Here is an 11,720-nt window from a genome sequence, read left to right on the forward strand (position 1 = left end):
CCAGAAAACAAGACTTCTTATTTAATGTCATTTTGCTTTTAAAGTAAATGTACCTTGATTTAGGAATGTTTAGATATTTGTACTGGAAAACAAGACAAAAATACTGAGCTAAAATTTTTTTTTGCATTGACTGTTGCACTCTATTCCATGCATACAGAAAATCGACACACTGCACAGAGAATACATACTATATAATGCAAAAATAGCATGCATAGTATTGTAGCCTGCACTTATATTGAAGTCTCGACTGGAAGCTATTTATTTCTGGTCCAGTCGAGCTTTCAAAACCACTTACAGTGATGATCTAATGAAACAAATAAAAACAAGAGCTGTTCGTCTTAAAGAGCTCCTGAAGACCGACTGTAAAGGATGTACTGTTAAACGGGGACGAGGACGCTGGCTCAGACGGTCAAACTAAATAAAATCTGACTTCCAACGGTGTCGTCTGGGTCTCAGAATGAAATCCAAAGGGATTCTGGGATGTTTTCCGTGTCAGTTCCTCCAGGGCTCGACAGTGTGAGCATTTCTCTCGCATTTGTGGCAAAAATAGATGTGTGCAAACTGTAAAATGTATTTAGGAGCATGTCTGTGAATAAAAAAGTCTCTGTGGGTCCTTAAAAAGTCTTAAATATCATAAATGCTTTAACAAATGTCTTAATTATCAATTGAAGAGGTCTTAACTGTAGGTATGGAAAAAGAGGAATTGTGATACGGCCTAACATGATTATTATATTTCAAAAAACGATGATCTCTTTAAATAAGTGCTATCAATTAATTCCTCACATTTTTAGGCTAATAAATCACTTATGATCTACTGCTGATGAATTATGACAATGTTTTAATTTTTAGGTGTATTTCAGGCTTGTTTGCATATAACTAAAAGCCCACATTATGCAAGTTTTTTTCGCCCTGGTTATTATTGGAGTTTTGGTTACACTATATATGTGGGTATATATTGGTTGCCATCAGAATGAGAGTCCAAACAGCTGATAAAAACATCACAATAATCCACAGCACTCCAGTCCATCAGTTCACATCTGGAGAAGACAAAAGCTGAAACAAATCCAGCATTAAGACGGTTTTATCTTCAAACCGTTGCTTCCTGCTAAAATACAAGTCCATAATTTATAATAACACTTCCTCCAGTCAAGTCAAGCCACCTTTATTTGTACAGCGCTTTATACAATACAGTTTGCGTCAAAGCAGCTTTACTGTTAAACAGGAAAATAGTTTGTCAATAATGCAAGACATAATAACAAAAGTTCATTGATGATTCAGTGATGTCATCATCCAGTTCAGCTCTCTTCCAATAGTGTCTGTGCAATCAGTCAAGCGTCTTCAACTTAGCAAGCCAAAGGCGACAGCGGCAAGGAACCAAAACTCCATCGGTGACAGAAATGGAGAAAAATCCCGTCGGGGGGCCAGTTTTCCTCTGGAAACCAGCATGGTGTGGTTTAATTCCAGGTGGCAACACAGACCAGATTGTGCTGTGTTCTCCAGTGAAAAAGTCCCATCTCCTGTTGTCTCTCAAATCAAAATCCAGCCACATATTTGTTTAGAGCTGTTTTGGCTTGCAAACATGTGCTTGATCTGTGCAGATTTCTCTCCCGATTCAGACCAGAACACTTTTTCACTGGAGGAAGCGTTATTATGGATTATGGACTCTATGTGTTTTAGTTAAAAACGTCTTAATGCTGGATTTGTTTCAGCTTTTGTCTTCTCCAGATGTTCACTGATGGACTGGAGTGCTGTGGATTATTGTGATGTTTTTATCAGCTGTTTGGACTCTCATTCTGACGGCACCCAGCAAGTGATGCAATGCTACATTTCTCCAAATCTGAGGAAGAAACAAACTCATCTACATCTGGGATGACCTGAGGGTGAGTAGATTTTCAGCAAATATTCATTTTAGGGTGAACTGTTCCTTTAAGATTTCGAATGCGCTCACCTGTCTCCCTCCTCGGCGGTGGACGTCTTCTCCTCCTGCTCCTGTGATGACGTGGTGCTGACGGCGCTGCGGGCGGGGCTGCTGTCGGCGGAGGCACTGGTCGTGGTGGCGGTGGGCGGAGCTGTGTTGGTGTTCTGCTTGAGGGTCTGTAGTTTGGCGAGGGGGATGATGTCACAGCTGTGTGGGCGGTGCCAGACGGTGCACTGGGTAGAAGCGTTGTAGTAGTAGAATCGGGACGTTTTGGAGTCGAAAAGCTCCCACCACTGATCCTGTCCGCTGTGCTTGATCTGCACGCCCGCCGGGGCGTCCCAAACGCACTCGCCCGTCAGCAAGTTGGCGTACATGCGCTCCCGAGTGCGCGGCTCAATGATTTCCACCCATTCCAACCTAAAAACATACAGAAACATGCTTTAAACTCAGTAATGAATTAAAGGCACAATATGTAAGATTTGTTTATTAAAATATCCAAAAACCACTAGAACAGTGTTATATATTTTGCTGACTTGTGTACTTACATTATCCCAAATGTTTCGAGGAATGTTTAAATCCAGAGAAATAAGCCATTTTAACTAGTGGCACGGAGCGTGTTCATAGTGTCATTGTGTCGCCTGCCAATGACGTCATAACCCCTCGATTTCCGGTTTTGTTTTGTAGAAAACATGGAAACACCAAAGACGCTTTCATATGTTGTGTGTTTTAATAGACCGGTGACGACCGCACAGAGTAGCATGTATCTAGTATGATAAAACAGCGCTGCTAAAGTGTATCTCCTGTTGTCTCTCACATCAAAATCCAGCCACATATTTGTTTAGAGCTGTTTAAACGGTGCTTGATCTGTGCAGATTTCTCTCCTGATTCTGACCAGACCACTTTTTCACTGGAGGAAGCTTTATTATGGATTATGAACTCGTATTTTTTCAAAAAATTTCTTAATTTTTTTCCTTTGTTTCAGTTTTTGTCTTCTCCAGATGTGAACTGATGGACTGGAGTGCTGTGGATTACTTGTGAGATGTTTTTATCAGCTGTTCCACTGCAGAGCATCCATTGGTGAGCAAGTGATGCAACGCTACATTTCTCCAAATTCACCCTAATCTTTGATGGCCTGAGGATGAGCACATTTTCAGCTAATGTTCATTCTTGGGTGAAGTGTTCCTTTAAGATCTGGGATGTGCTCACCTGTCTCCCTCCTCGGCGGTGGACGTCTTCTCCTCCTGCTCCTGTGATGACGTGGTGCTGACGGCGCTGCGGGCGGGGCTGCTGTCGGCGGAGGCACTGGTCGCAGTGGGCGGAGTCGTGTTGGTGTTCTGCTTGAGGGTCTGTAGTTTGGCGAGGGGGATGATGTCACAGCTGTGTGGGCGGTGCCAGACGGTGCACTGGGTAGAAGCGTTGTAGTAGTAGAATCGGGACGTTTTGGAGTCGAAAAGCTCCCACCACTGATCCTGTCCGCTGTGCTTGATCTGCACGCCCGCCGGGGCGTCCCAAACGCACTCGCCCGTCAGCAAGTTGGCGTACATGCGCTCCCGAGTGCGCGGCTCAATGATTTCCACCCATTCCAACCTAAAAACATACAGAAACATGCTTTAAACTCAGTAATGAATTAAAGGCACAATATGTAAGATTTGTTTATTAAAATATCCAAAAACCACTAGAACAGTGTTATATATTTTGCTGACTTGTGTACTTACATTATCCCAAATGTTTCGAGGAATGTTTAAATCCAGAGAAATAAGCCATTTTAACTAGTGGCACGGAGCGTGTTCATAGTGTCATTGTGTCGCCTGCCAATGACGTCATAACCTCTCGATTTCCGGTTTTGTTTTGTAGAAAACATGGAAACACCAAAGACGCTTTCATATGTTGTGTGTTTTAATAGACCGGTGACGACCGCACAGAGTAGCATGTATCTAGTATGATAAAACAGCGCTGCTTTACCCCACATACACACGACCGGAAGCAGCGGAAGCACTCGACTGTGGCATAATAAAAGCTCTGCTGCTTTCGAGTCATGTGTCACTCTTGTCTCTCATTAGCAATTGCTTCAGCGGCCTCATTTCGCTTAGACGGCTTTCCGCCTCACTCTGCTTCATACTACGATGTAAATAAGTCTTTAATACATTAGGTCATCCATGAACATGATTTCTGCCCGAGTCCCGTCGGATTGCTTCGGCTGTGGGGATGAAGACCACAACTCCCATGATTCCACACTCAGTCACAGCGTCATCAAACTACACCTTTGTTTCTATGTTTGTTTTGAATACGCGCCCTCTAGCGGCGAAAATTACATATTGTGCCTTTAATGGATCACACAAAAAAGTTTTTTGCTGAAAGAAAATGAAGCCTATTATGGCATAATTCTATATATTTTTATATATTTTATCAAATTGTGGGATTGCTACTGTAATGCAAAAGAAAATAAAGATATATAAAAATTAAAAATAAAAACCTTTCTAATGAAAATTAAACATTTTTCTCTACAAAATTCTGAAATTCTGTAAAAAAAAATATTTTATATATAAAATGTATATACACAAACCACAGTCTATGACACAAACACATTTTCTCTCCAAAATTCAGTAAAAAATTATAAATAAATAAATATAAAGTTATTTTAAAAAATATATAAAATTTTTACTGTCATTAAATTAGTCACAATCTAAAAAATAAAAAATGCAAAAATTGTCTTTATGCAAAATAAAAAAATATATATAGTATTCAGATTTTGGAGTAAAATATGACTGATTATGATATGTTTTTGTGAGATGCATCCATATATGGAAAGTAATGATGTCAGAGAGAGGATTACAGTCATATATAAAGTCATCATGATTTTTCATATGAGTCATGTATTACAGTGTGTGTGTGTGTGTGTGTGTGTGTGTGTGTGTGTGTGTGTGTGTGTGTGTGTGTGTGAGATATACAACATAAGCAGCAAAATCCCAACAGGCTGAGACATGCTTGTTTCATAAGATCTCTGTGCATTTGTTTACATTTTTAATAATTTAAAAGCCTGAATAAAAAACTTATGAAGCGTAAATATAAAAGCTAAAAAGATTTTAATATTTTCTAAAGAAAATGTTGTGGTGGTGTTGTTGAACAAGACACATGATTTGAGAAAGCATCCATATCTGAAGCACAAATGCTGTAGAATTTGGAAAAAACTGCTCATTGTAAATAATGCAAAAGGTCTACACGTTCAAAAACTGAAGCAAAGACGTTTCGCCGCTACAGGCTGCGTGTTTATCTGTGTTCAGATGTTATTTTCATTGTATATGCACACACTATATGTGTACGTGTGTGTGATAATCAGCTCCGTTAATCCCATAGTAAATTTCTTCTGATCCTTTAATCAAATCTAATCTGCTCTAATTCAGGATAACCTGATCGCTCAAATCCTGCTGAAAGCGTTTTTGGGAAGCTGGTCAGAGGGGACGCTGGGTAATTTGATCTGTCTGGATCTTCCATCTGAATGTGCTGAAGCATTTGATCGGATTGCACTCCTCAGGATTTCAATATGTTCAGCTAATGGATCTTCATAAACGTGTTATTCAGGAGGTGTATTCATAAGAGAAGTGCTCGAGACTCAATTTTCTGGAGATCACGGTTACAGTGCAATACTAGAGTACTGCTCACTGCCTAGTGTGTACTATATAGTGCCTGCTATTAAAAAAAGCATTTAAAACCATTAGTTCACTGAATGGCGTCTAGTCATCATCCTAGATTTTAAAAGAAATTAATACTTTCATTCAGCAAGGATGCATTAAAAGCTGTTCTTTTGAACTGTCCATTCATCAAAGAATCCTGAAAAATAAAATGCATCATGGTTTACACAAAAATATGAAGCAGCACAATTGTTTTCAATACTGATAATAATCAGAAATGTTTCTTGAGCAGCAGATCAGCATATTAGAATTATTTCTGAAAGATCATGTGACACTGAAGACTGGAGAAATGATGCTGACAATTCAGCTTTGATCACAGAAATAAATTACATTTGAACATATATTTACATAGACAACAGTTATTTTAAATTATAATATTATTTTACCATTTTCACTGTATTCTTGATCAAATGAATGCAGCCTTGGTGAGCAGAAGAGACCTCTTTCAGAAACATTAAAAAATCTTACATACCCCAAACTTTTGTAGTAGTATAAATATGGCAATTTATTTATTTAAAAAAAATATATATATTTTTATTACTAGAAATAAAATAAATGTTTAGTGAAATGAAAGAATTTTTTTTAAATGTAAAAAAATGATCTTCCAATAAAGGAAAGAAAAAAAACTTGGTTTCCCTTTGAATTAAGATTATTTTTCTGACCCCACTGACAGATATTTGCTCTTGTTTTATGCAAAAACTCACTTCATTTTAATTTTTCAGGAAAAAAAGTAGAAGAATCAGAGTCAGAATTAGCTTTATTCACCAAGTAATATTATAAAATAATATCTTAAGTCTTTCTGCATCTCTTGATTGTTAGATATTTGTACTGGAAAACAAGACAAAAGAATACTGAGTAAGAAAATCATTTTTTTGCAGTGTCGCCTGATGAAAGGAGTTTACTGAATGGTAATGTTAGTAATGGTGCGGGTGGAGTCGAGCAGATGCACTGCTATTGATTGACAGGCTTTCTGCTGCAGTGCTGTTAACAGCCGCCATCTGCTGCAATCACTGACCGCGCTTTACAAGGTGCCACTAATCATGCAGCTGGATTTAAAGCTGTCACTCAGAGCATTCACCGCCGACCGCAGAACCGCAGGCAGGTGAAATCACAGAGAATAAAACGCAAAACCTACTATAACAGTGACAGAAAATGCATATTAAAGAGCAATTATTCAAGTCAGATCGAGCACACTTACATCAAAAGAGCACATTTGCATTGCCAAAAATGACTCAAACGCTTCAGCCAAATGTATTCCTGAGACGGAAGGTCAAAGGTCACATGGTGACCATCACTACAATCCTCTCGTCAGTCTATTAACCTCTACAGCTTGTTTCTATCCATTCTTCTATCTACGACCTGCCCTTTACCTTTCTCACCGAATCTATATATAGAGATCTTCATCTCTACAGATAAACGAGAGCACAGGGATTTAATGGGACGAAAACCCTCTGCAAATGACAGTCAGAGTTCATCTGATAACACACAGATAGTTCACCCAAAAATGAAAATTTGCTGTTAATGTACTCACCCTCAGTCCATCCAAGATACAGGTGACTTTTCTCTGCAGTAGAACAGTAAAGAAGATTTTTAGCTGAAACTGTGGTCATTGGTGAGTCATAAAATGCAAGTCAATGGCTACCGTCACTTAGTCAAAAAAGCACAAACAAGCAACACAAAATTGATCCCCGCGACTCCTGACGATATATTGAAGTCTTATGAAGCGAAACGATCAGTCTGTGCAAGAAACTGAACATTATTGTTCAACTTTATTACCTGTAATCCAGAGCCTCAGGCAAACGATCCGGAGTGATGTCTGGTTCACGAACGAATCATTCCTTTGAACTGATTCTTTTTAGTGAACTAGTTTAACCAGTTCACCAAATTGGACAGAAGTGTCTGAAACAGCACAGAGCAGCACAGATCTACAAGTTACTCAATCAAAACTCACACCTGACAGTCACTCAGACTCCAAATGAGCCAAAATAGCAGTGTATCTGATTCAGTGATGAATGAATCATTCAGTGCTCCAGTTCCTCCAACAGTCACTGAACTGAGGAAACAGTTTGACTCTGACCGAAGACCGACGAGCCGCTGATATACGCATGTGTGAACCGAACACTTGAATGAAGGGCCATAATGAACATTTTCATGCTTTCTCATTGTTAATGTAAAAAGGTGAGCTGATGAAGACTAATTTATTCATTTGATATGCTTTAGACATGTAAAACATCCACATTTCACATCATTATTGGGTGATTTAATAATATAATTGCGTATACGGGACGTCATTGAAAAATTAATGAATTGAAACTGAAAGAGCTATCTGAAAGAGCCAGTTCAGAATCGAACTGAATCGAAATGAATCGTATTTCCTGTTTGCCTGAGGCTCTGGATTCAGATCAGACTGATCGTTTCGTATCATAAGACCTCAATATATCGTCAGGAGCATGCATATTCATTTTGTGTTTCTTGATAGGCTCTTTTTTAATTCTCAAAAACCGGTAGCCATTACCTTGCATTTTATGAATCACCAAGCACCACGGTTTCAGCTAAAAATCTTCTTTACTGTTCTAATGAAGAAGAAAGTAAATTAAACTATGTTTTAAAGTGAACTATCCCTTTAAAAGAGGGCAAATTGCACTGACTTGAGAATCATAATTCATGACTTAAGAGCCTCGGAGCTCATGGTGAACCTTGAGAGGTTTATACGACATCGCCGAAAATCAATTTCTCAGTGGAAACAATGAATGGGATTTTACCTCTGCAACCTGTCTGTGGCTCTCAACGGCCCCTTTAAAGACAATGACAGAAAGAGCGAGGAGAATTCAGAGAAAAGGAAACATTGAAGATGACTAAAGGAAACAGAGAGAGAGAGAGAGAGAGAGAGAGAGACGATCCTCAGTGAAGTGCGACGGCTGCAATTAGACCCATAATTCTCCATGTTCTTCACTAACACCTTGGCCGCAAACCTCATTCTAAAGACTGCACACTGTTATTTATGGTACTACAGCTCATTCTCACGCGTCTGGATCTGAACTGTCCGCTCACACTAAACAGTTAACACTCGTGCTACCACCTTGCAACCAGTTAACAATGCTTTAGCCACCACGTTTCTGAGTTTTTGGTTTGTGTTGATAGAGGTGTAAAGCCAGAGATCAGAGCCGCCGCCGTAAAAGTCAATTAGCAGAACGAACACTGACATCTCATTTCAAACAGAATTAATGGAGCAATCACTGTCCCAAACTCACACTGAAATCTAATGTGAAGGGAAATCTATTTATAGATCGAGATCAAAGAGAGTCCAGTGAGGTCAGAGCAAACCAAAGGAGAGCAGAAAAGAGAAAAAGAGCAAACACAAACATGTTACAAAATACAACTGAAAAACAACTTTCAGAACAACTTTTAAAAATTCATAAAATGGTTCAGAAAGGTGCTAAACCTTCTAAAAATGTTATTCGCCTACACTACTAAATATTACACTGAATAAAGTTTGGTTTACTTTGACGTAATTGAAGAAACTGCCAGTAAATTTCACAACTAATTACAAAGAAAGTAGCAGTATTATAGTTAAATTTAACAGAAAATAAAACCAAAAAAATAAAAATCGTTACTTAAAATAAAATAAACATTAACTAAACATTTTTATTTCAGCTACATTTCTCATTTTAAATTAGTTTAACTTGATGTACTTAAAAACTATAATTAAATTACAGAAAATATAACTAAAATGAAAATGAAAATATAAACATTAAAACTGATTGAAAGTATTAAACTATAATAGTATCTCAATGATACTGAAGTAACACAGCAAGCAACACATTTAATTAAAAGTGAAATTCTGAAGTTGAAAGACTAAAACAGTATTTTCTTGTAAAATTTATTGTTTTATTTAAAACTTAATTTAAAAATATTTTTACAATGTAGTGCTTATTAATAAACTTTTATTTCCTATTATTTTCTTTTCATTAAAAAAAAATATGATATATATATATATATATATATACACACACACACACATACACACATACATACATACATCTGTGTGTACATTAATGAGGGAAAAAAATTAACTTAAATGATTTTAGCAAATGGCTGCAATATAACAAAGAGTGAAAAATGTAAGGGGGTCTGAATACTTTCCGTACCCACTGTACATACATAACAAAATCCAATGACTAAGTACAGAGAGGCGTATTTGGTCTTATTATTTTGTGCATGTTTAAAGGGGTCCTATTATGCTTTTTCACTTTCTCAACTTTAGTTAGTCTGTATTGGACTACAACGCATATTTTCCGGGATTTGTGATATCACAAATATCGACGAATGGGATGAGACCTGGTTGAGCTGCACTAGAGAAGGCAACGAGTGTTATCACTATGTCGGACACACGCTAGCTTTCCCAAGCCTGACAAACTTAGAGTGGTTACAATCATCCGGGTTTAAATCGTGCTCAAATTGATTTGATTTTGACGCAATATTTACACTGAAACTCTCAGGCTATGGTAAGGGGCGTGACATTTCCCGACCAGCCACCGAGTGCTGCCAATCACAACAAACACTGGCCCAGCTAACCAATCACAGCACACACTGGCCCAGCTAACCGATCACAGCACACACTGGCCCAGCTAACCGATCCCAGCTAACCGATCCCAGCACACCCTGGCCCAGCTAACCAATCACAGCACATTTCGTATTTCAGAAGGCGGGGCTTCATTTGATTCAGGAACTATTCAAGCCGTTCTTGCCAGACTGGGGAGAGAGGTGTTGTAATAATGTAAAATATGTGAAAAATTATGTGTTTTTCGAACAACCTAGTATGAGAGCCTGTTCTAGTACACCCCCAAAACAAAATCAAGACTTTGTAAAAGAGCATAATAGGACCCCTTTAAAAAGTAATATTTCCAAAAATGTACATTAAAAAAACTATTTAGAAATCTGTCAAAATGAGAAATCTGTGTTACTGTGGGTGAAGCGTCTCTCGCAGCTCTTCTCCACAGACACAATCTTACACCGGGAGCCACTGATCATCATTCATCCTCATAAACTCCCTCATCCCCTCTAATGCCTCCATTCGCTCCTCTGGATCTCTCAAAGCCTCAGATTCATCAGATATGTGTCGCAGCAGCTCTACATTCATCCTGACCTTCACACGCTGAGAAACCTGGAGAAATCTGAGAGTCAGGCTGAATCTGAATTATACTGCACCTACAACACAAACACTGACTGTACCAAGTACAATATTATATGCATAAATATATATTTAGTCAGAATTAACCCAAATAATTCAAAAACAGAAGTGCAGTCAGTATAAATTCTGGAATATAATGCCCGAAACATCAGTCTATCAATATTGTTAGTATATTAGAAAGATGGACTAAAGTAAGAGTGAACTAGTCACAGAAAGGCAGACTAATCAGTCAGTATTTGGCCGTTTTAAGATTATTATGGCCAGTTTAAGCAGTGTATTAAGTTTCGAAGGAAAACTGATGGGAGCGTCAAACTTCACAAAGAAAAAAATGTGCTAATAAACCTTCTGAAAATGTTATTCAGCCAACTCAATATTATGAAGGACTAAATATTACACTGACAAAAAAAAAGGTTTTACTTTAAAACAATTTTCAAAAATGTTCACTACTTTCACAAATAATTACATCGAAATTGAAAGTAACAGTGAATTAAATGTGAAGTTTTAAGTTTCTCCTTGTGTCACTGTGGATTGTGTGATCTTCATACTGTATCTTTTATGAATTTTAACCAAAATATTGTACAAAATAAGCCTCATTTAAGTTTCAGCAAATTTGTGATCATTCAAGTGGATCACAAACACATATATGCATAAAGTGAGGTACAAATGTCTGAAAGATATTTATTTTCATTTAAACTAAAAAAAAAAAAAAGTAAAATTTAAACCCATTTTTAACAAAGATTGTGTAAGTGAATGGGTGACATTGATAATTGATTAAAAATACACTTTTATTATATATATATATATATATATATATATATATATATATAATAAAAGTGTATTTTTAATCAATTATCAATGTCACCCATTCACTTACACAATCTTTGTTAAAAATGGGTTTAAATTTTACTTTTTTTTTTTTTTA

The 11,720-nt window shown here is 37.4% G+C and overlaps 1 protein-coding gene across 1 annotated transcript in view; it reads right to left on the reverse strand.

Annotated features, from left to right (window-relative positions):
- arhgap39 (Rho GTPase activating protein 39) overlaps positions 1–11,720 on the reverse strand; it is a 68,675-nt gene that overhangs the window by 36,294 nt on the left and 20,661 nt on the right. Inside the window, exon 2 of the mRNA XM_016242803.1 lies at positions 3,125–3,505. Coding sequence (XP_016098289.1) covers positions 3,125–3,505 — 381 coding nt within the window. The remainder of the gene's footprint in view (positions 1–3,124; positions 3,506–11,720) is intronic.

The sequence above is a fragment of the Sinocyclocheilus grahami genome, unplaced genomic scaffold, assembly GCF_001515645.1.
Source record: "Sinocyclocheilus grahami isolate Dianchi unplaced genomic scaffold, SAMN03320097.WGS_v1.1 scaffold674.1, whole genome shotgun sequence".
Lineage (NCBI taxonomy): Eukaryota > Metazoa > Chordata > Actinopteri > Cypriniformes > Cyprinidae > Sinocyclocheilus > Sinocyclocheilus grahami.